General features: G+C 47.1%; 1 protein-coding gene across 1 annotated transcript; it reads left to right on the top strand.

The window, feature by feature from the left end:
- Positions 1–569: 569 nt before the first annotated feature.
- ints3 (integrator complex subunit 3) lies at positions 570–23,008 on the top strand. Its single transcript, XM_030410598.1, has 29 exons — positions 570–904; positions 1,560–1,643; positions 2,122–2,205; positions 2,295–2,408; positions 3,917–4,001; positions 4,088–4,154; positions 4,238–4,379; positions 5,494–5,623; positions 5,717–5,814; positions 6,204–6,395; positions 6,488–6,575; positions 7,431–7,510; positions 11,136–11,227; positions 11,313–11,419; positions 11,576–11,695; positions 12,563–12,692; positions 12,782–12,836; positions 15,095–15,198; positions 15,712–15,876; positions 15,971–16,124; positions 16,208–16,276; positions 16,371–16,446; positions 17,167–17,280; positions 17,374–17,422; positions 17,513–17,680; positions 21,716–21,816; positions 21,892–21,964; positions 22,050–22,206; positions 22,305–23,008. The coding sequence occupies exons 1-29, from the start codon at positions 821–823 to the stop codon at positions 22,380–22,382; spliced, it is 3,060 nt and encodes a 1,019-aa protein (XP_030266458.1). The 5' UTR covers positions 570–820; the 3' UTR covers positions 22,383–23,008.
- The last annotated feature ends 1,714 nt before the right edge of the window (positions 23,009–24,722 follow it).

The following is a 24,722-nucleotide window of genomic DNA, read 5'->3' as shown; positions in this document are numbered from 1 at the left end:
TGTTATTAATAAACGAGCAGTGATTAAATGTAACTCTGGCTCAGGGGTACAGGCAGCATCTTCTTATCAGAAGGTCGCTGGTTCGGTTCCCCTGGTCTGCGTGTTGAAGTGTCCTTGGGCAAGACACTGAACCCCAGACTGCCCCTGATGTGCTGGTCGGCACTGTGCATGGCAGCCGCCTCCATCAGTGTGTGAGTGTATGTATGAATTACTGCAAGTCACAAAAGGACTAAAATGTAAATCTGATACAGTAACAGATTATTTTCACCCACTGATTAACTGAATGTGAAAGTACTTTTACTGAAGTCACCAGTAACAGAGTCATTTTACTCTGTAATCAGAGTACTTTTACTGAAGTCACCAGTAACAGAGTCGTTTTACTCTGTAATCAGAGTACTTTTACTGAAGTCACCAGTAAGTAACGACTGTAAACAAGTTATAAAAGGTTTCCATGCAGATGGTCTCGAGTAGAGCAGGCCGAGGATTGGCTCCAGATTTCCTCTCCTGTCATTGGTCTCTAAGGATATCAGTCAGAGTTCTCAGTAAGCTGATTGGTTCGCCGGCTGTGTGACACCGCCCCCTCCTCCGCTCGCCCGTTGCGGATGTCCGTTATGTTCCTGTGGTTGGACTGTGAGAGCTGTCCCAAAATAAGTTTGAAAAACACCCCGTTACCGAACGAACCGTCCCACCCGGAGGCTCCTGCACCGACTGGAGCTACAAACTCCCCGTTACACCGACAGAAACATCCAGAACCCCCCCAGAACCCGGAGTCCCAGTCCGTCTCAGCTCCGCGGGGCCCGGCGAGGCGCGGCGGGAGCAGATGGAGCCTGCACCGGCGAAGGCGAAGCCGCAGGGCCGGCTACTGGTGTCCACCCAGCTGGACGCTAAAGACGAGCTGGAAGAGGTAGGCTGACCCGGTTTTAGCGGGCCAGAGAAAACATAACCCGGGATTGGTCCGGTTAGAGCAGGTTTACAGGCAGACAGCAGCAGTTTAGGAGCAGTTTGGATACAAAGAGACGTGATGGAACCGTTTCTGTGAACCTGCACGTCGGCTAGCAGGCTAGTTAGCATGGCTAGCAGGTGGCTAGCAGTGGTAGCAAAGCTTGTGTAAACATGGTGCTGGTGTTTTAAACCGCAGGGCGAGACAGGTGAGACAGGTGAGAGGTGTGAATGGTGTGTGTGTACTCAGAGACCCCACGGTGAGCATAGAGACACACACCGTTGACCGAGTGTTAGCCTAGCATGCTAATCCTACGTAAACATATGGATGAGACCTAAAAAGTGGCAGATGCGCATGCGCCTTGCTCGTGTTTTGACATGTAGTGTGAGATGCTGACAGAAGGAACAGGAGACAATATAACTTTATTGACACATTAAGGAAGAACAGTTGACAGGAAGGAAACATTCTCACAGCATCAGAGTGACCTCTGACCCGAGCTGCTTCACTTAGCTGACTGAGTGTGAGTGTGGTGATGATGTGTTCACTGTCTGTACACTCTCTGCTGATGAGTGTCTGCAGGTTAATTCACCTGTGTGTGTGTGTGTGTGTGTGTGTGCAGAGATTGGAACGGTGTGTTGGGATCGTCCAGTCGTTAACCAATGGGCTGTCAGAGAGAGAAGCCAACGATGCGCTCACCGCTAATGTAAGTTTCACACCACACAGTTCTACAACAGTACTACAGCGACTGCATCAAATACTGCAACTAGAACATGTTTACTGAGCTAAAAACTCGGGGAAATGCTCGTTAACATTTCAATCACAGACTGCATCTCTGCTGAGGGACTTTAAAGTTGTACACTCACTAGTGCTACCACACAGAAAACTGAACTTGATTCAAGCCCTTCACACAGTCACTAACAGGGTTTGAAACTCTCGCACACTAAAACTTGTGTTCTTAAATACAGTGAAAGTTACATGGAGTTTGGTTTAAACAGTAACTGTGTGACTGCCAAATTGATATTCACATTGTATTTGTGTCTTGGAGATGTAGCGATGACTCACAGGGTTAGCTAGTGGACTACTGTACCTTCAAGCGAACCGCTGATGTGACTGACTGTGCATTAACTGTGTTACTGCAGTACACAAGTGTTGTTGTGTGACTTCCTGTTACCTGTTGTCAGGTGTGTAAAGGTCAGCAGCAGCATGAGGAAGTGTGTCTGGGTCTTTTCACACTGGTCCTCACAGAGCCCACCCAGGCCCAGAGGGTGAGACAACATCGCATCATCAGTATTACTGTGTGACATCACTGTGACCTCACTGTGACATCACTGTGACATTACTGTGTGTGTGACAGTGTTACAGAGACCTGACGCTGGTCAACAGAGATGGAATGAACGTGATCCTGGTGAAGATCAATCAGATCCTGATGGAGAAGTTCCTCAAGCTGCAGGACGTCCCCCGAACACAGGTAGACTGACACACACAGGTGTACTCAGGTAGACTGACACACACAGGTGTACTCAGGTAGACTGACACACACAGGTGTATACAGTTAGACTGACACACACAGGTGTATACAGTTAGACTGACACACACAGGTGTATACAGTTAGACTGGACAACAGTGTATACAGTGAAATGACCACACAGGTGTAATACAGTTTAGACTGACAACACAGGGTGTACTACAGGTAGACTGACCACACAGGTGTAATACAGTTAGACCTGAACAACACACAGGTGTATACAGTGAGACTGACACACACAGGTGTATACAGGTTAGACTGACACACACAGGTGTATCAGTTAGACTGACACACAGGTGTAATAAAGCAGTTAGACTGACACACACAGGTGTATACAGTTAGACTGACACACACAAGGTGTATACAGTTGAGACTGACACAACACATTACACAGGTAGTACTGACACACACAGGTGTAGACCAGTTAGACTGACAACCACAGGTGATACAGTTCGACTGGGACACACAACAGGTGTATACAGTTAGAACTTGACACACACAGGTGTATACTAGGTTAGACTTGAACCACAGGTGTTCTACAGTTAGACTACACACACAGGTGTATACAGTTAGACTGACACACAGGTGTATACAGTTAGAATGACACACAGGTGTATACAGTTAGACTGACACAAGGTGTATACAGTTAGACTGACACACACAGGTGTACTCAGGTAGACTGACACAAGGTGTATACAGTTAGACTGACACACACAGGTGTATACAGTTAGACTGACACACACAGGTGTATACAGTTAGACTGACACACAGGTGTATACAGTTAGACTGACACACAGGTGTATACAGTTAGACTGACACACACAGGTGTATACAGTTAGACTGACACACACAGGTGTATACAGTTAGACTGACACACACAGGTGTATACAGTTAGACTGACACACAGGTGTATACAGTTAGACTGACACACAGGTGTATACAGTTAGACTGACACACAGGTGTATACAAGTTAGACTGACACACACAGGTGTATACAGTTAGACTGACACACACATGTGTATACAGTTAGACTGACACACAGGTGTATACAGTTAGACGGACACACACAGGTGTATACAGTTAGACTGACACACAGGTGTATACAGTTAGACTGACACACAGGTGTATACAGTTAGACTGACACACACAGGTGTATACAGTTAGACTGACACACAGGTGTATACAGTTAGACTGACACACAGGTGTATACAGTTAGACTGACACACACAGGTGTATACAGTTAGACTGACACACACAGGTGTATACAGTTAGACTGACACACACAGGTGTATACAGTTAGACTGACACACAGGTGTATACAGTTAGACTGACACACACAGGTGTATACAGTTAGACTGACACACACAGGTGTATACAGTTAGACTGACACACACAGGTGTATACAGTTAGACTGACACACACAGGTTAACATAATATTAATGTCTCTGCAGTTGGTGTGGTTGGTCAGAGAGCTGGTGAAGAGCGGCATGATGGGAGCTGACGGAGTCGTCATGACGCTGCTTAAACAGATTGCAGGTCTGACACACACACACACACACACACACACGTACACGTACGTTGTGCTGTCAGTATCTGGTGTTTTCATGTGTGTTCTTGTTCAGGTGGAGACATTTCCTCTAAGAACCTTTGGCTGGCCGAGAGCGTCCTCGACATCCTTCTGGACCAGAAGTACGTCTGTCACACACATGACTCAGTATGTTTCCTCCTCAGTGAAGCCTTCATGTTGATCAGCTGACTGTCTCTGTGTTCAGGGAGTGGGTACTGAAGAGCGGGATGCTGATCGCCATGTCGGTCTACACCTACCTGCGTCTCATCGTGGACCACGGAGCGCCAAACCTGCTGACTCTGCGCCAGAAGGAGGTTGACTTCTGCATCAGCATGCTGAGGGAAAAGGTAAAGAGGAAATGGGGGAGAAGGTAATGAGGAAGTGAGGGAGAAGGTAATGATGAAGTGAGGGAGAAGTTAATGAGGGAGGAAGTGGGGAGAAGGTAAAGAGGAACAGAGGGAGAAGGTAATGAGGGAGGAAGTGGGGAGAAGGTAAAGAGGAAGTGGGGAGAAGGTAAAGAGGAAGTGGGGGAGAAGGTAACGAGGGAGGAAGTGGGGAGAAGGTAATGAGGAAGTGAGGGAGAAGTTAATGAGGGAGGAAGTGGGGAGAAGGTAAAGAGGAAGTGAGGGAGAAGGTAATGAGGGAGGAAGGGGGAGAAGGTAAAGAGGAAGTGGGGAGAAGGTAAAGAGGAAGTGGGGAGAAGGTAACGAGGAAGTGAGGGAGAAGGTAACGAGGGAGGAAGTGGGGAGAAGGTAATGAGGAAGTGGGGAGAAGGTAATGAGGAAGTGAGGGAGAAGGTAACGAGGGAGGAAGTGGGGGAGAAGGTAATGAGGAAGTGGGGAGAAGGTAACGGGGAGGAAGTGGGAAGTGGGGGTAAGAGGAAGTGGGGAGAAGGAACGAGGAGTGGGGAGAACGTCGAGGAAGTGAGGGAGAAGGTAACGAATGGGGAGGAAGGAGTGGGGAGAAGGTAACGAGGGGGGAAGTGGGGAGAAGGTAATGAGGAAGTGAGGGAGAAGGTAACGAGGAAGTGGGGAAGTAATGAGGAAGGGGGGGGGGAGAAGGTAAAGAGGAAGTGGGGGAGAAGGTAACGAGGGAGTGAGGGAGGTAAAGAGAAGGGGGAGAAGGTACGAGGGGGAGTGGCGAAGGTAAGAGGAAGTGGGGAGAAGGTAACGAGAGGAAGTGGGGAGAAGGTAAGAGGAAGTGGGGAGAAGGTAAAGAGGAAGTGGGGGAAGGTAGTAAGGGGGAGAAGTGGGGGAGAGGTAACAGGAGGAAGTGGGGGAAGGTACGAGGAAGTGAGGAAAGGTAACGAGGGGAGGAAGTGGGGAGAAGGTAACGAGGGAGGAAGTGGGGAGAAGGTAAAGAGGAAGTGGGGAGAAGGTAACGAGGGAGGAAGTGGGGGAAAGGTAAAAAGGAAGTGAGGGAAGTGTTGCTGCCCCCTCTGATCTCCGTCTCTCTCATCAGTTCATGGAGTGTCTGATCATCGGCAGAGATCTGGTCCGTCTGCTACAGAACGTTGCTCGGATCCCAGAGATGGAGCTGGTGTGGAAAGACCTTCTGCACAATCCACAAGTCCTTAGTCCTCAGTTCACTGGTACGACTACGTTACCCACAATCCTCAGGGTGCAGGCAGTGTTATGAATTCCTCTGACTCTCTTAGTTCCCTGACGTCTGTGGTGTGTTCCAGGTGTTCTCCAGCTCCTGACAGCCCGGACCTCCAGGAAGTTTCTGGCCTGTCGTCTCACACCTGACATGGAGACCAAGCTGCTGTTCATGACCTCCAGGGTGAGGACCAATCACACACGAGAGTTTCAGCAGTGAGAGGCGTCTTTTAACCGTTTTGATGCGGTCCGTCCCGTTCACCGTGTATCCTGAATGTGCTGCAGGGAATTCTTTAGAGTTGTCACAAATGTCCACTTGGACTCTGAGGTCAAAGGTCTCTGTGACCTCACAAACCATTGCTCAACAACTCGTATGATAATGATGACAACATGTTACATCATCATTCTCTGGCAGTAATTCACGACTCGGCCTTGGTCACAGCAGGTGTGCTCCACCTGTACCTTCATCACACAGATGTTGATGACTCAGTTCACCTGGACTAGAACTGCTTCTAACTAGAAATATAACACTCTGACCTCTCTGACTGGATGTGTTACCTGTTACCTGCTCAGGTGCGGTTCGGGCAGCAGAAGCGGTACCAGGACTGGTTTCAGAGACAGTACCTGTCCACAGCGGAGAGCCAATCATTGCGCTGCGATCTCATTCGCTACATCTGTGGAGTGGTCCATCCATCCAATGAGGTGCTGAGCTCTGACATTCTGCCCCGCTGGGCCATCATTGGCTGGCTGCTCACCACCTGCACGGTAAGGGGGCGTGGCCTCATGCTGTCACTCTCTCTGATGGTCACCATCTGATAAAATGACTAACTGAATGATCGATTCATCTGTGTCTCCAGTCGAACGTTGCTGCATCCAACGCCAAGCTGGCTCTCTTCTATGACTGGCTGTTCTTCAACCCTGAGAAAGACAGCATCATGAACATAGGTGAGACACACACACGCACTAGTACTGCACGATTTGATGAAAATGTGCGATTGCGATTATTGTGGACTATATTGCGATTGCGATTACGAGGGACACTTGCAAATGTATCCGTAATTGTGGTCCGTTGTTGTGGTCGTTTCAGGCGTTTTTCAGTTGTATCTTTCACGTTACTTTGTTGGGCTTTCATTTGAATGCATTCTTCGTATTTTTCTTTGTGGTGTTTCAAGTGTTGATATAGATGGGACGAAATGACTTTAGCTTTGCATGTTTTACACAGCACATCTTGCTGTTCAGTGTCGTCGTACCTGAATCCAAAGTATCGCCATATATTAGAAGTTGCATTTTTTTTCGCTACCAACTGAGCTTGTCCCTCCTTGAGTTCCTCCTCGGCGTCCATGTTGGCTGCTCTGCTCTGCTGAAAGCCGAGTAGTAACGTGATGATACCTGCAGCTGCAGCTGCACACAGTGTGGATGTGGCGTCACTGTGCTCCACACCACACGGGAGATAGTCCCGTTCATTGTAATATTTGTACTGATATGGCTCTATTTTCATGTAGGCTACATGTTGAATGTCTGTATTTTTCAAAATGTTAGATAAAGATTTTCATTTTTTTTTTTTAAAAGAGAGAGTCCTGTTCACAGGCACACACATGCATATTTGTTTACATTAAATCGCAAATCGCAGTCTTTTATGCGATTACATAATTGCACAGCATGACATCGCGATTGCGATTTGATTAATCGTGCAGCACTAACACACACACACACGACAGTGACGGAGACGAACGCGACATAATAAATGTGATGAATGTTAAACATGACAGGACGTAAACCTCGAGTGTGGTGTTGTTTCAGAACCTGCCATCCTGGTGATGCATCACTCCATGAAACCTCATCCTGCCATCACCGCCACACTGCTGGACTTCATGTGCAGGGTAACACACACACACACACACACACACACACACACACACGACGTGAACCTGGATCTGGTTTCTGGTCTGGATGTGCTCACAGGTGTTGGAGCTGTAGAATGTTATTGTATCACAAATTAAATCAGACGTTAGGAGACCAGAGTGTCTGCAGGGTTGTAAAAGGTAGTAAATGAAATAAGCAAAAATTAAGGCCATTAAAAAGTATTAAAAAGTAATAAACGTCATCTGAGGAGGTATTACATTTTCGAACCACTATCCCAACTATGAGATGTTATTTATTTATTTTTTTGAATATTTTATTTTTGCCTTTCAATTTGACAAAATATACATGAAAACACAAACACACAACTCCAGAACCCTCCCCCCAGCCCACCCACCCACAAACAGAGAGAGGGAGAGCAAAAATAGTAACAATAATAAAAATAAAAGGAGTCGAGAGGCAAAGCAGACAAACAGAAAGCACTGAGGGCAAAGAGCCAGCAAATCTACAACCCGTCCACCATGGGAGCAGACAGTGTGTCCATATGTGCCAAATAAGGCTGCCACATCTCTCTAAGTATTATAGTCTTTCCTGATTGTATATGTAATTTTTTCAAGTGGAACACAGCTGTTTATTTCTGAGATCCATCTTTGCTATAGAAAGTTGGGAGTCCGACTTCCATGTGACGGCGATGCACTTCCTGGCAACACACAAGGCCAGTGAGAGGAATTTCTTTTGAGCTTTTCTCTCTGAGTTTTTTCCATTTGTGGTAAGTGCAGGCCTATCTCCTAAAAATCTCGTGAATTTATTTATATAAATTATATGTGCGAGTAGGACCTGAGAGGTATCGATGATGTGACGTCAGACAGTGTGCGACGCTGTAAAATTATTACTGCCTCAGTCTATGATCCAGCTGGATAGCACACGGCTGGCTTGCTGCCAAAAGTTGGCAAAAGTTCGCTACTATTGACGAAGTCATGGGGAAATGTAATTTTTCGGACCTCTGGTTAGAGGACTCGAGATTCAAAGACTGGCTCAGGCCAGTAGTTGGTGACAGGCGAGAGGCTTATTGCCACGTCTGTAAAAACACAATGAATATCACCTGGATGGGAGTGCGCAAGGCACAGGTTGGTGTTGAGTGACTGAAATCCTCGTCATCCTATTCAAAGGCTGCAGCAGGCGACTCATCGAACCGGGGTGAAGTTAGTTTCAGGTTGGATATTCTGCGGATGTTCACTCGGGTCCAGCTGAGACTTTACTGAGGTTCTCCCAGTGTGAGCAGCAGGAGGACGGTCAGCTCACCTCACTGGAGACTGATTTAGGGACCGTCATTAAATAACTTAAAGGTCCCATATTATACTGTTTTTCATCAATGTCACACAGCTGTCTGAGGTCCAACAACTCTGTATTCGATATGTATTGCCCCAAACACATCCGTGGTCCTGAACTCCAGCTGTCTAAAAGTCGCTCTGCTGAGCTCTGTTCACAGCAGCCTGTTTCTGTGCCTGCACCTTTAAATGCTAATGAGCTGCGTCTGTCAACGCCTACTTGGGGAGCCTCGCCTGCTGCGTCACTCTCAGGGAGGGGAAGTCCCTTATGCTAACGGTAGCATGCGCTAATGTTTACGGTGGATGTAACACTATGGCTCGCGGAGATTTTTTCGTTCAACCGAACCAGTTTGACCCAGAATCGGACCCAGAAGGAGAGGCTCCGGAAGGAGTACAGACTCTGCGGCTGCAGCAGGAGGTTTCAGAATGGTTAGTGTGGCTGAATAATGTTAGTTTGTGTGTATGTGTTGTTACAGTTACTACCATGTAGCTAATGGCTAACAGCTAGCGAAAGCTGTGTTTGTCTCCAACACAGTCTCCAAACTCTTGGACACTGTTCGCATCGTCTCTGTCTCCAGTCTGCACATGTTTCCAGACTTTCTACTGTGACAACCAAGCTCCAAAGTAATATTATTAACATTAAACTCGCTTCAAACGCCATAACATAGCGGACTGAAGTGGAGCTAACTAGTTAGCCAGTTTCCAGCTGACTTCACCATACTCGTTGGCAACTGTAAATACTATCAAACCGCGGCGACACTTATCTGTGGCTCGGGTGCAGTTGCTGGGTCCAGTATGGTTGAGACTGATCCTTTAACGAGGGTCAGTGTCGAGGCAAAGCCAGCTTTGTACTGACCCTCGTTACTGAAGCAGTCCGATGTGAAGTGGTTAGCACACACATACAAGCTAACACGAACCGCAGCCGGCACGTTGTCATTAAAAATGAAACACAACCACGGTCTCTTCTGTTGTTCTGTAGCTGGGACAGAATATAGGCACTTATGTTGATTATTACGACCAACAACAGAGCAATTGCGTGTCTAGCTCTGAGCGACAACGTTGTGAAACACCGCTGTCTCTCCGCTGGACACACCGAACTTCACCGCGGGGATGAACGCGCCCCTCTCTGATATCTCCTATCACCACGCAGAGGAGGCTGGCCTATGATAATGACTCCTTTCGTTACGTAACGAAAGGAGTAGAATCTGAACAGCCTGTAGGAGCTCCGTGTTACCAGTGGGTGGGCTGCAGAGACCATGCAGGAATCACTGGTTTTCCTCATTCAGGGAGTTGGCAGGCTCAGGGAGGACCAGCTATATGTTGAGAGCAGAGAAAACCTGTTTTTTATGATATGGGACCTTTAACATAAATATATTAATACAAAATAATTGCAGTATTTTCGATATCTTCCATGTCATGTGACCCAGTGACTCCAAACCAGCAGCAGATTGTATTAGTAAACTGGAGAAATGAGACACACCTATTGTCATTGTATTTTATTTTGTCATGTGGCCCACTGACTTCTGAAACAGATTCTGTTTCCATAAAAAATATATAATAATAAAGAAAATAATGGTAAAAAAGTTCTCTAATGCTCAAGAGGTGAACATATTTTCAAGCAGTAATGTCAACTTCTACACTATTTTGTGTCTTAGATTGTGATTCTGAAATTCTGAAAATGAATTTTTTTCTCCAAAAATGTCACCAGTAGTCACCATTAAAAGGGCCCAGACCGGCCCCGGAGAAGTGCTGTGTGCTCTTCTTACACATAACAATGAAATAATCTTTTGTCGTGGGTTAGGATTATATAACAAATAATTGTGTATAGATTAGTGTTTTTATTGAGGCAAAAAAGTATCCAGTAATAATAGCTACTTGATAGATAATTGTAAGCATTACTACACTTTCTCACTCAGAAAGTTAAGTAACAAAATGACAGTAATCTGTTACTTTATAATTAGTTACCCCCAACACTGAAGTTCGACAGGTTGCCACTACAGTTGCAGCTCGAAGTCGTGTTGGTATTAAAAAATATTATGAAGGTATTAAAAGGTATTAAATTCAACTTAAGAATTGCTGTATATACCCTGGAGACGAGCAGGATGACAACATGAACCAGAATAAACCAGTTCAAACTGCAATTCATTCATTACTGATTTTAAATCAGTGTTTACCTTTCTTCCCTCCTTGTTTCCCTCCTCGTTTCCCTCCTCGTTTCCCTCCTTGTTTCCCTCCTCGTTTCCCTCCTCGTTTCCCTCCTTGTTTCCCTCCTCGTTTCCCTCCTCGTCTCGTTTCCCTCCTTGTGGTCTTCCCTCAGATCATCCCTCACTTCTTTCCTCCTCTGGAGTCTCAGGTCCGTCAGGGCGTCTTTAACTCGCTCACCTTCATCATGGAGAAGAGAGTGCTGGCGTAAGGAACACACACACACACACAGTCACTGTTCACCCTGTCAGCCAACCACACACTGATTATTGATTATTGATCTGTCTCTTAGTCACCTCGCTCCACTGTTTGATAACCCAAAGTTGGACCGAGAGCTTCGTTCGATGCTCAGAGAGAGATTCCCTGAGTTCTGCAGCTCGCCCTCCCCCCCGACTGAGGGTAACACACACACACACACACACACACACACACACACACACACACACAACATCAACAGTATTTGTCAGGAGAGATGTGTTCACTGTTGGTTTGAGTCTGTAAAAACATTGTGTGTGTGTGTGTGTGTGTGTGTGTGTGTGTGTGTGTGGTCTGCAGTTAAAATGGAGGAGTCCGTTTCCTTGGACATGGACAACCACATGTTGGACAAGGAAGAGGGTTGCTATGACAACACGGAGGCAGCGTTCAGCGATGACGAGGAGGAAGTCAACAACAAAGGTGACGAGAAAACTGATGCTAAACCAGCTTGAACCAGTTTAACTGCACTGAACCAGTTCAGCCCAGAATGATACAGTTAACAGAACTCAACAGAAACGACTGCCCGGAGCCAGTAAGACACCACGAGGGGTAGTGGACCTTCACTGGCCTGACTCTAAAGAAGAAACATAAACACGATTGCTGTGTCTCAGTTCAGTTCTGCATCCTTCAGAGGAGCATCTGAAGGCCGGTTACATCACAACGCCACATGAAGGCTGTCCCAGTCTGAAGGCTCCTCCAGATGCTCCTTCTCTCTCTTTCACTGCTACGATCCTTCGTGGCCTCACATATCCCAAGATTCTTTGCTCCCCCAAAAAAGAAGAAAGAAAGAGAGAAAATGGCGACATCGCGTGGCGTAGATCGTCACTTTTGCGGGCCTGGGCGGCAGAAATCGTGACGTAAAGGTAAAACATCTGGTGATGCAACCAGGAAATGCTCCAAAGGCTAGACCGTCACATTTAACAACGGCTGACGAGGTTAACAAGGTCTCTCTGAAGGACTCGCCTTCAAAGACCACAAAGGCCGAGTCCTTCAGAGACCGGGTCCTTCAGAGGATGCATACCCTGAATTTGGACACAGCAAGTGTTTCTTGAACTAATGGAAGCAGGCCAGGAGTGAGACCTCTCACTTCCTCTGCTCTCTGTGCAAAGCTGCACATGCTCAATAAAGAGAAGAGGGCGGCAGGTAAAAATGTTTAGGAGCTGAAGCTGATCCTGCAAACAGTCGATCTGTGCACAGTCAGAGCAAGAAACTCAGGTAGACCTTCATAATAAAACTAGTTTATGTTATTGATGACATCACACTGCTGTCTGACCAATCACTGTGCAGGAAAGAAGAGGGAGTTCAGGTTCCATCCAATCAAAGAGGCCGTGATAGAGGAGCCGGCTGACATCACACCCTGGCTCGACCAATTGGATGACACCATGAAGGAGAAAGTGCAGCAGCTGCAGAAAACCAGGTGAGAGGTCAAAGGTCACATCTGTTCACTGTGGGTTTATTGATCTGATGTCTGAAGTCGATAACATAATTCTCAATAATTCTCCTCAGTGACACAGAGACTCAGTGTGAGGTGATGCAGGAGATCGTCGACCTGATCCTGGAGGTCAGTGTGTACTCTACTCTACTACTACTGTACTCTACTGTACTCTGATGCACTCTACTGTAGTTTACTGTACTCTACTGTAGTTTACTGTACTCTAATGTAGTTTACTGTACTCTACTGTCATCTACTGTAGTTTACTGTTCTCTGATGCACTCCACTGTAGTTTACTGCACACTACTGTAGTTTACTGCACTCTAATGTACTCTGATGCACTCTACTGTAGTTTACTGTACTCTCCTGTAGTTTACTGTACTCTAATGTAGTTTACTGTACTCTACTGTACTCTGATGTAGTTTACTGTACTCTACTGTCATCTACTGTAGTTTACTGTACTCTAATGTAGTTTACTGTACTCTGCTGTCATCTACTGTAGTTTACTGTACTCTACTGTAGTTTTATGTACTCTAATGTACTCTACTGTACTCTACGGTAGTTTACTGTACTCTACTGTAGTTTACTGTACTCTACTGTACTCTGATGTAGTTTACTGTACTCTACTGTACTCTGATGTAGTTTACTGTACTCTACTGTAGTTTACTGTACTCTACTGTACTCTGATGCACTCTACTGTAGTTTACTGCACTCTACTGTAGTTTACTGTACTCTACTGTACTCTGATTTAGTTTACTGTAATCTACTGTAGTTTACTGTACTCTACTGTAGTTTACTGTACTCTACTGTACTCTGATGTAGTTTACTGTACTCTACTGTAGTTTACTGTACTCTACTGTACTCTGATGCACTCTACTGTAGTTTACTGCACTCTACTGTAGTTTACTGTACTCTACTGTACTCTGATGCACTCTACTGTAGTTTACTGTACTCTCCTGTAGTTTACTGTACTCTAATGTAGTTTACTGTACTCTACTGTCATCTACTGTAGTTTACTGTACTCTAATGTAGTTTACTGTACTCTGCTGTCATCTACTGTAGTTTACTGTACTCTACTGTAGTTTTATGTACTCTAATGTACTCTACTGTACTCTACGGTAGTTTACTGTACTCTACTGTAGTTTACTGTACTCTACTGTACTCTGATGTAGTTTACTGTACTCTACTGTACTCTGATGTAGTTTACTGTACTCTACTGTACTCTGATGTAGTTTACTGTACTCTACTGTAGTTTACTGTACTCTACTGTACTCTGATGCACTCTACTGTAGTTTACTGCACTCTACTGTAGTTTACTGTACTCTACTGTACTCTGATTTAGTTTACTGTAATCTACTGTAGTTTACTGTACTCTACTGTAGTTTACTGTACTCTACTGTACTCTGATGTAGTTTACTGTACTCTACTGTAGTTTACTGTACTCTACTGTACTCTGATGCACTCTACTGTAGTTTACTGCACTCTACTGTAGTTTACTGTACTCTACTGTACTCTGATTTAGTTTACTGTAATCTACTGTAGTTTACTGTACTCTACTGTACTCTGATGCACTCTACTGTAGTTTACTGCACTCTACTGTAGTTTACTGTACTCTACTGTACTCTGATGTAGTTTACTGTACTCTGATTTAGTTTACTGTAATCTACTGTAGTTTACTGTACTCTACTGTACTCTGATGCACTCTACTGTAGTTTACTGCACTCTACTGTAGTTTACTGTACTCTACTGTACTCTGATGTAGTTTACTGTACTCTACTGTACTCTACTGTAGTTTACTGTACTCTACTGTACTCTGATTTAGTTTACTGTACTCTACTGTAGTTAACTGTACTCTACTCTACTACTACTGTACTTTACTGTACTCTGATGTAGTTTACTGTACTCTGATGTAGTTTACTGTACTCTGCTGTACTCTACTGTAGTTTACTGTACTCTACTGTAGTTTACTGTAGTTTACTGTACTCTGATGTAGTTTACTGTACTCTACTGTACTCTACTGTAGTTTACTGTACTCTACTGTAGTTTACTGTACTCTACTGTACTCTACTGTAGTTTACTGTACTCTACTGTAGTTTACTGTAGTTTACTGTACTCTACTGTAGTTTACTGTACTCTGATGTAGTTTACTGTACTCTACTGTAGTTTACTGTACTCTACTGTACTCTACTGTACTCTGATGTAGTTTACTGTACTCTAATGTAGTTTACTGTACTTTACTGTACTCTACTGTAGTTTACTGTACTCTACTGTACTCTGATGTAGTCTACTGTACTCTACTGTAGTTTACTGTACTCTGATGTAGTCTACTGTACTCTACTGTACTATAATCTATTCTGCTAAACTGACTCTTGTGTGTTGTTCTGCAGGAGGACTTTGACACGGAGCAGATGTCGGCACTCGCTTCCTGTCTGGCTGAACTGTTTAAAGATCATTTTAGAGGCGACGTCCTGCCAGAGGAGATCACTGAGGAGTAAGACTCACTGTCGTCATGACAACCACAGACACATGACCACCTGCTGTTTAGTGTCTTTGTAACATGTGACATGTTTAGATCAATAACATGTTTCTTCTTTCATAAATGGAGTGTAAATGGTGACATCAGTGTAAACAGTGTGTTCAAACAGCTGATCAATGTTGGCAGGTAAGACTTTAGCACTTTAGACACAGAAGCAGACAGGCTGGTACAGACATGCTGCCACAAACTGACACTTTTTACAAGGAGACAAACAACTTCAGCTGAAAGATTTAATGCTGAATTTACAACAAGGACACAATGAGTTACAATCTGTCACACACACAGTTTCACTACGTTAGAAAGTTTGTTTTAACTCAACAACTCTTTAAATCGCTACATGTGTTAAGGGAGTCTGGTGATGATGTGTTACCGGTTCAGTTGTTGGATCAGCTCAAACTGACGATGTGTTCACAACCAGCTGCTGTCTGTCTGATCACCTGTCTGTCTGATCACCTGTGTGTCTCTCAGGTCCCTGGAGGAGTCGATCTCTAAGCCGGTGTGTCTGGTGTTCAGGAACCTGGTCACCATGCAGGAGGATAACAGCGGGTTCTCCGTGCTGCTCGACATGTTGGCTGAGTTCTACCAGAAACAGCCCAAGATCGGATATCACCTGCTGTACTACCTCAAAGCCAGGTGAGGCGTCTGCTCGGAGACAGGATGCTCGTTTGTGTCACAAGTCACATGTTTGTTCTCTCTAGTTAACTCTGTTGTAAATCTGTGCGTGCAGTAAAGCAGCGAACGGTAAGATGATGCTGTACGAGTCTTTCGCTCAGGCGACGGCTCTCGGTGACCTGCACACCTGTCTGATGATGGACATGAAGGCGTGTCAGGAGGATGACGTCCGGCTGCTCTGCTACCTCACCCCGTCCATTTACACCGAGGTACACACACACACACTCACACACACACACTCACACACTGCTGTCTGTGTGCGGTCGCATGATGTGACATGATGTGTTTTCAGTTTCCTGATGAGACGCTGAGAAGTGGCGAGCTGCTCAACATGATCGTAGCTGTCATTGACTCCACACAGGTAACTGATCAATACCTACAACCATTGATTATCTCCATCTGCAGTATTTTGTAGCTCAGCTTGTCTCTGTGTGTGTGTGTGTGTGTGTGTGTAGTTACAGGAGCTGATGTGTCATGTGATGATGGGGAACCTGGTGATGTTCAGGAAGGACTCAGTGCTCAACATCCTGAGTGAGACACACACACAAACACACACAATCTCACACTATTGTCCATTCAGGAAGTACATTTTACATCAAAATACTTTATTTTCACAGTAAAATTGTAGACAACTGAGACTTTTAATGTGAAAGGACTGTAATGTTTGTAACTGCAGTCCAGTTGATGAACAGAAGTTCTGTCCTCCCGTCAGTACACAGCTCTGGATCAGACTCAGGCTGGTGAACAGAAGTTCTGTCCTCCCATCAGTACACAGCTCTGGATCAGACTCAGGCTGGTGAACAGAAGTTCTGTCCTCCCGTCAGTACACAGCTCTGGATCAGACTCAGGCTGGTGAACAGAAGTTCTGTCCTCCCGTCAGTACACAGCTCTGGATCAGACTCAGGCTGGTGAACAGAAGTTCTGTCCTCCCGTCAGTACACAGCTCTGGATCAGACTCAGGCTGGTGAACAGAAGTTCTGTCCTCCCGTCAGTACACAGCTCTGGATCAGACTCAGGCTGGTGAACAGAAGTTCTGTCCTCCCGTCAGTACACAGCTCTGGATTAGATTAGAGTGTTGATTCCTTCAGCTGCTCTGGATCTGCACCGACTCTGGCCCGCTGTGCTCCGTCCGACTCTCCCAGCCCATCTTTAGTTTAGTGTTGAAAGAGAGCCCCCTGGTGGCAGAAGCTACATGCTGTGTACATATTGGACATGGTGTCCTCATGTCCTCTTCCTCCTGTGTGTCCACAGTTCAGTCTCTGGACTGGGAGACCTTTGAGCAGTACAGCACCTGGCAGCTGTTTCTAGCTCACAGTATTCCTCTGGAGACCATCATTCCCATCCTGCAGCACCTCAAGTATAAAGGTGAGGACACATCAGTCAGTGTCCAGGAGACATCCTCTGTCCTCCAGTCTGATCCAGCTGACTCTTCTTCTTATCTTGTCTTTGTGTCTTCAGAACATCCAGAGGCCTTGTCCTGTCTGCTGCTGCAGCTCCGCAGAGAGAAGTAAGACTCACACAGACCAACATGTTTTCATCAGGGTACAGGTCTCTGTGTCCTCTCTTATGTCCCCGTCTGTCCCTCCATCTGTCCCAGGCCCAGTGAGGAGATGGTGAAGATGGTCCTGAGTCGTCCCTGTCACCCTGAGGACCAATTCACCACCAGCATCCTGAGACACTGGGCCTCCAAATATGATGACACGCTGGGAGAACACATCAAGGCCCAGCTGATCAAGAACAACAACCAGCCCCGCAAGAGACAGAGGTGAGGACACTTAGAGGCAGAGGTGAGGACACTTAGAGGCAGAGACAGAGGTGAGGACACTTAGAGGCAGAGGTGAGGACACTTAGAGGCAGAGGTGAGGACTCTTAGAGGCAGAGGTGAGGACTCTTAGAGACAGAGGCAGAGGTGAGGACACTTAGAGGCAGAGGTGAGGACACTTAGAGGCAGAGGTGAGGACTCTTAGAGGCAGAGACAGAGGTGAGGACACTTAGAGGCAGAGGTGAGGACACTTAGAGGCAGAGGTGAGGACTCTTAGAGGCAGAGGTGAGGACACTTAGAGGCAGAGGTGAGGACACTTAGAGGCAGAGGTGAAGACACATAGAGACAGAGGTGAGGACTCTTAGAGGCAGAGGTGAGGACACTCAGAGACAGAGGTGAGGACACTTAGAGACAGAGGTGAGGACACTTAGAGACAGAGGTGAGGACTCTTAGAGGCAGAGGTGAGGACACATAGAGACAGAGGTGAGGACACTTAGAGACAGAGGTGAGGACTCTTAGAGACAGAGGTGAGGACTCTTAGAGACAGAGGCAGAGGTGAGGACACATAGAGACAGAGGTGAGGACACTTAGAGACAGAGGTGAGGACACTTAGAGACAGAGGTGAGGACTCTTAGAGGCAGAGGTGAGGACACATAGAGACAGAGGTGAGGACACTTAGAGACAGAGGTGAGGACTCTTAGAGGCAGAGGTGAGGACACTTAGAGGCAGAGGTGAGGACACTTAGAGACAGAGGTGAGGACACTTAGAGACAGAGGTGAGGACTCTTAGAGACAGAGGCAGAGGTGAGGACACTTAGAGGCAGAGGTGAGGACTCTTAGAGACAGAGACAGAGGTGAGGACTCTTAGAGGCAGAGACAGAGGTGAGGACTCTTAGAGGCAGAGGTGAGGACACTTAGAGGCAGAGGTGAGGACTCTTAGAGGCAGAGGCAGAGGTGAGGACTCTTAGAGACAGAGACAGAGGTGAGGACTCTTAGAGGCAGAGGTGAGGACACTTAGAGGCAGAGGTGAGGACACTTAGAGGCAGAGGTGAGGACTCTTAGAGGCAGAGGTGAGGACACTTAGAGGCAGAGGTGAGGACTCTTAGAGGCAGAGGTGAGGACTCTTAGAGGCAGAGGTGAGGACACTCAGAGACAGAGGTGAGGACACTTAGAGACAGAGGTGAGGACTCTTAGAGACAGAGGCAGAGGTGAGGATACTTAGAGGCAGAGGTGAGGACACTTAGAGGCAGAGGTGAGGACTCTTAGAGGCAGAGGTGAGGACACTTAGAGGCAGAGGTGAGGACTCTTAGAGGCAGAGGTGAGGACTCTTAGAGGCAGAGGTGAGGACACTTAGAGGCAGAGGTGAGGACTCTTAGAGGCAGAGGTGAGGACTCTTAGAGGCAGAGGTGAGGACACTCAGAGACAGAGGTGAGGACACTTAGAGGCAGAGGTGAGGACACTTAGAGGCAGAGGTGAGGACTCTTAGAGGCAGAGGTGAGGACTCTTAGAGGCAGAGGTGAGGACACTTAGAGACAGAGGTGAGGACACTTAGAGGCAGAGGTGAGGACTCTTAGAGGCAGAGGTGAGGACTCTTAGAGGCAGAGGTGAGGACACTCAGAGACAGAGGTGAGGACACTTAGAGACAGAGGTGAGGACACTTAGAGACAGAGGTGAGGACTCTTAGAGACAGAGGTGAGGACTCTTAGAGGCAGAGGTGAGGACTCTTAGAGGCAGAGGTGAGGACTCTTAGAGACAGAGGCAGAGGTGAGGACACTTAGAGGCAGAGGTGAGGACTCTTAGAGGCAGAGGTGAGGACTCTTAGAGGCAGAGGTGAGGACACTTAGAGGCAGAGGTGAGGACTCTTAGAGACAGAGGCAGAGGTGAGGACACTTAGAGGCAGAGGTGAGGACACTTAGAGGCAGAGGTGAGGACTCTTAGAGGCAGAGGTGAGGACACTTAGAGACAGAGGTGAGGACTCTTAGAGACAGAGGTGAGGACACTCAGAGACAGAGGTGAGGACACTTAGAGACAGAGGTGAGGACTCTTAGAGACAGAGGTGAGGACACTCAGAGACAGAGGTGAGGACACTTAGAGACAGAGGTGAGGACTCTTAGAGACAGAGGCAGAGGTGAGGACTCTTAGAGACAGAGGTGAGGACTCTTAGAGACAGAGACAGAGGTGAGGACTCTTAAAGACAGAGGTGAGGACACTTAGAGGCAGAGGTGAGGACACTTAGAGACAGAGGTGAGGACTCTTAGAGACAGAGGCAGAGGTGAGGACTCTTAGAGGCAGAGGCAGAGGTGAGGACACTTAGAGGCAGAGGTGAGGACACTTAGAGGCAGAGGTGAGGACACTTAGAGGCAGAGGCAGAGGTGAGGACTCTTAGAGGCAGAGGTGAGGACACTTAGAGGCAGAGGCAGAGGTGAGGACTCTTAGAGGCAGAGGTGAGGACACTTAGAGGCAGAGACAGAGGTGAGGACACTTAGAGGCAGAGGCAGAGGTGAGGACACTTAGAGGCAGAGGTGAGGACACTTAGAGGCAGAGGTGAGGACACTTGGAGGCAGAGGTGAGGACACTTAGAGGCAGAGGTGAGGACACTTAGAGGCAGAGGTGAGGACTCTTAGAGGCAGAGGTGAGGACACTTAGAGACAGAGGTGAGGACTCTTAGAGGCAGAGGTGAGGACTCTTAGAGGCAGAGGTGAGGACACTTAGAGGCAGAGGTGAGGACACTTAGAGACAGAGGTGAGGACTCTTAGAGGCAGAGGTGAGGACTCTTAGAGGCAGAGGTGAGGACACTTAGAGGCAGAGGTGAGGACACTTAGAGACAGAGGTGAGGACACTTAGAGGCAGAGGTGAGGACTCTTAGAGACAGAGGTGAGGACACTTAGAGACAGAGGCAGAGGTGAGGACACTTAGAGACAGAGGTGAGGACTCTTAGAGACAGAGGTGAGGACTCTTAGAGACAGAGACAGAGGTGAGGACTCTTAGAGGCAGAGGTGAGGACTCTTGGAGGCAGAGGTGAGGACTCTTAGAGGCAGAGGTGAGGACACTTAGAGGCAGAGGTGAGGACACTTAGAGACAGAGGTGAGGACACTTAGAGGCAGAGGTGAGGACACTTAGAGGCAGAGGTGAGGACACTTAGAGACAGAGGTGAGGACACTTAGAGGCAGAGGTGAGGACACTTAGAGACAGAGGTGAGGACTCTTAGAGGCAGAGGTGAGGATACTTAGAGGCAGAGGTGAGGATACTTAGAGGCAGAGGTGAGGACACTTAGAGACAGAGACAGAGGTGAGGACACTTAGAGGCAGAGGTGAGGACACTTAGAGGCAGAGGTGAGGACACTTAGAGGCAGAGGCAGAGGTGAGGACTCTTAGAGGCAGAGACAGAGGTGAGGACACTTAGAGGCAGAGGTGAGGACACTTAGGGGCAGAGGTGAGGACACTTAGAGGCAGAGGTGAGGACTCTTAGAGGCAGAGGTGAGGACACTTAGAGGCAGAGGTGAGGACACTTGGAGGCAGAGGTGAGGACTCTTAGAGGCAGAGGTGAGGACACTTAGAGGCAGAGGTGAGGACTCTTAGAGGCAGAGGTGAGGACACTTAGAGGCAGAGGTGAGGACTCTTAGAGACAGAGGTGAGGACTCTTAGAGGCAGAGGTGAGGACTCTTAGAGACAGAGGTGAGGACTCTTAGAGGCAGAGGTGAGGACTCTTGGAGGCAGAGGTGAGGACTCTTAGAGGCAGAGGTGAGGACTCTTGGAGGCAGAGGTGAGGACTCTTAGAGGCAGAGGTGAGGACTCTTAGAGGCAGAGGTGAGGACACTTAGAGGCAGAGGTGAGGACTCTTAGAGGGGCCTAGAGGTGAGGACTCTTGGAGGCAGAGGTGAGGACTCTTAGAGGCAGAGGTGAGGACTCTTAGAGGCAGAGGTGAGGACTCTGAGAGGCAGAGGTGAGGACTCTTAGAGGCTCCTGGTCTGATGTGGTCCAGTCCTCGTGGAGACGGGTTCCTGTCCTCAGTAACAGGACTTGTCTCTGTCTGTCCTCAGCCTCCGGAGCTCCAGCAGTAAACTGGCTCAGCTGACCCTGGAACAGATCCTGGAGCACATGGACAACCTGAGGCTGAGTCTGAGCAACACCAAGAACAACTGTGAGACACACACACACACACACACACACACACAGTTATTGACTGGTTATTGATCACTGATCACTGTCTTTTCAGTCTTCACTCAGACACCGATCCTTCAGGCTCTGCAGCACGTACAGGCCAGCTGTGATGAAGCACACAAGATGAGGTACACACACACACACACACACACACTGTGTCTCTCTCTCTCTGAGTGACATCATACCAGGTGCTGATGTCACTTCCTGCTGCAGGTTCAGCGACCTGTTCTCTCTGGCTGAGGAGTACGAGGACTCTCAGGCGAAGCCTCCGAAGTCTCGCCGTAAAGCTCCAGCCTCGTCGCCACGGTCACGGAAAGGAGCAGCTCCGCCCACCAACAATGAAGAGGAGAGCGCCTCCAGCAGCGCCTCGGTACGCACGCTTCACGCCACGCTTCACATCATAACTGTAATAGATTTCCATTTCGATCACCTGTACGATCAGCATCCTCTCTGATGATTGTGTTTCAGGAGGAGGAGGACTCGAAACCCAAAGCTCCGAAGAGGAAGAGGAAAGGTTCGTCAGCCGTCGGCTCTGACAGCGACTGATGGACCCTCTGACCAATCACGCGCCAGCTGCCGCAGAGACACTCAGCCAAGCAGCCACTCTGACCACTGGGAGAGGCCCCGCCCCCTCCCAATGACGGGCACTGACCGCCGCGGGAAGGGCGGGGCTCTGAGACGCCGCAGACTTTAAAACATGTGGTGAACTGACTTCACATGACAAGACTGACACTGAGCAGCGGGTCAAAGGTCACTGCGTGGCTCCCATGATGCACTGGGAGGAGAAACCATGAACTCTGAACCAACAGACTGATTTTAACACAGGGAACACGACGACGAAGATGATGATGATGATGATAAAGATGAGTGAAGGTGTTTGTGGAAACTTCTATTTTTTCCTTTTTTTTTTTGAGGGGGAATTTTGGACTCTTATTGTGGAGGATCCTGACTTCCTGCTGTTTTTAGCAGCTCCTTCCTGTTTGTCTTGCTGCAGTAAAGTCGTCTGTTCTGAACTCTGCTGGTTTGTTTCAGCTCGTCTGTCTGTTACTGAATCACAAAACATCAAAAGTCTAAATGGAGTTCTGAACAGTTTGTGTTCTCAGAAGCTTGTTTATACAATAATAAATCTTTTATGAGATTTCAGGAAACTCATCAGAGGAAAAACAACTGAACTTCATGTTGTGTTGTTGTTTTTATTTCCAGGCTGATGATGATGAGAGCTTCTTTTGTTTGAAACTATAATTTCTATTTTTCTTTCTTTTGGGTATTTTTCACCCAAACAAATGTATCAATGTGTCAATCCAGTGAAATTAAGAAAATCCAAACGGAGTTTGTTGTGAATGTTTCTGCTTCAGGTCAGATTCTCAGTTTATCTCTGAGCTTCTGTTGATGAACAGAAATAAATCCAGCAGCTCTGATGGTTGATTCTTCAGCTACAGAAACTGAAATGAGATCCATCTTCTTGTTTTCAGTCTTTAATAACTCGTCTCGGCTCCTCTGCTCGTTAGATCACAGAAACACTTTTTACAGTGGAGACATAAAGACAAAAGTAGCTTGAATTGTATATCTCGTGTTTGCTCCAAAGTCGGTGACTCGACAGCCGTTAGCACCGAGCTGACCTCAGATCTGCCTTTAATACATCCACGCTGATATATTGATGGATTTTTCTTATGACTTTTGAATTTACACTACCAGTCAAAAGTTTGGACACACCTTCTCATTTAATGTTTTTTCTTTATTTTCATGACTATTTACATTGTAGATTCTCACTGAAGGCATCAAACTATGAATGAACACATATGGAACATGTAGTAAACAAAAAAGTGTGAAATAACTCTAAATATGTTTCATATTTTAGATTCCTCACAGTAGCCACCCTTTGCTTTGTTGACAGCGCTGCAAACCCTCTGCCTTCTCTCAGTGAGCTTCATGATGTCGTCACCTGAAGTGGTTTTCACTTCACAGGTGAGACTTGTCAGGGTTCATTTGTAGACTTTCTTGCCTTGTTAATGGGGTTGGGACCATCAGTTGTGTTGTGCAGAAGTCAGGTTGGTACACAGCTGACAGCTCTGTTTGACAACTGTTAGCTGATTGGTTCTTGCCATAATATGAATTCTAAGTAAAGAGAAACGACACTTTAACAACTGAAGGTCAGTCAGTCCGAAAAATTGCAAAAACTTTGAATGTGTCCCCAAGTGCAGTCACAAAAACCATCAAGTGCTACGAGGAAGCTGTCTCACATGAGGACCGGCCAGGAGAGGAAGACCAGGAGTCACCTCTGCTGCTGAGGAGAAGTTCATCTGAGTCACCAGCCTCAGAAATCACAAGTTAACAGCACCGCAGATTAGAGCCCAGATGATCCCACACAGAGTTCTAGTAGCAGACACATCTCTACATCAGCTGTTCAGAGCAGACTGTGTGAATCAGGACTTTATGGACAAATAGCTGCTAAAAAAGCAGAAGAGATTTGTTTGGACCAGGAAACACAAGAATGGACATCAGATCAGTGGAGATCTGTGCTTTGGTCTGATGAGTCCAAATGTGAGATCTTTGGTTCCAGCTGCCGAATCTTTGTGGGCACAGAAAAGGTGAACGATGGTCTCTACGTGCATGGTTCCCTCTGTGAAGCATGGAGGAGGTGTGATGGTGTGGGGCACACTGAACCAGCACGGCTACACAGCATCCTGCAGCAACATGCCATCCCATCCAGTTCATGTTTAGTTGGACCATCTTTTATTTTCCAACAGGACAATGATCCCAAACACACCTCCAGGCTGTGTGAGGGCTGTTTGACCAAGAAGAGGGATGGAGGCTGCGCCAGATGACCCGGCCTCCACAGTCACCTGACCTAAACCCAGTCCAGATGTTTGGGATGAGATGGACCAC

Source organism: Sparus aurata, unplaced genomic scaffold (genome assembly GCF_900880675.1).
Source record: "Sparus aurata unplaced genomic scaffold, fSpaAur1.1, whole genome shotgun sequence".
Taxonomy (NCBI): domain Eukaryota; kingdom Metazoa; phylum Chordata; class Actinopteri; order Spariformes; family Sparidae; genus Sparus; species Sparus aurata.
Note: the sequence above shows the minus strand (reverse complement) of the source record. Positions and strands in the feature narration are given on the sequence as shown.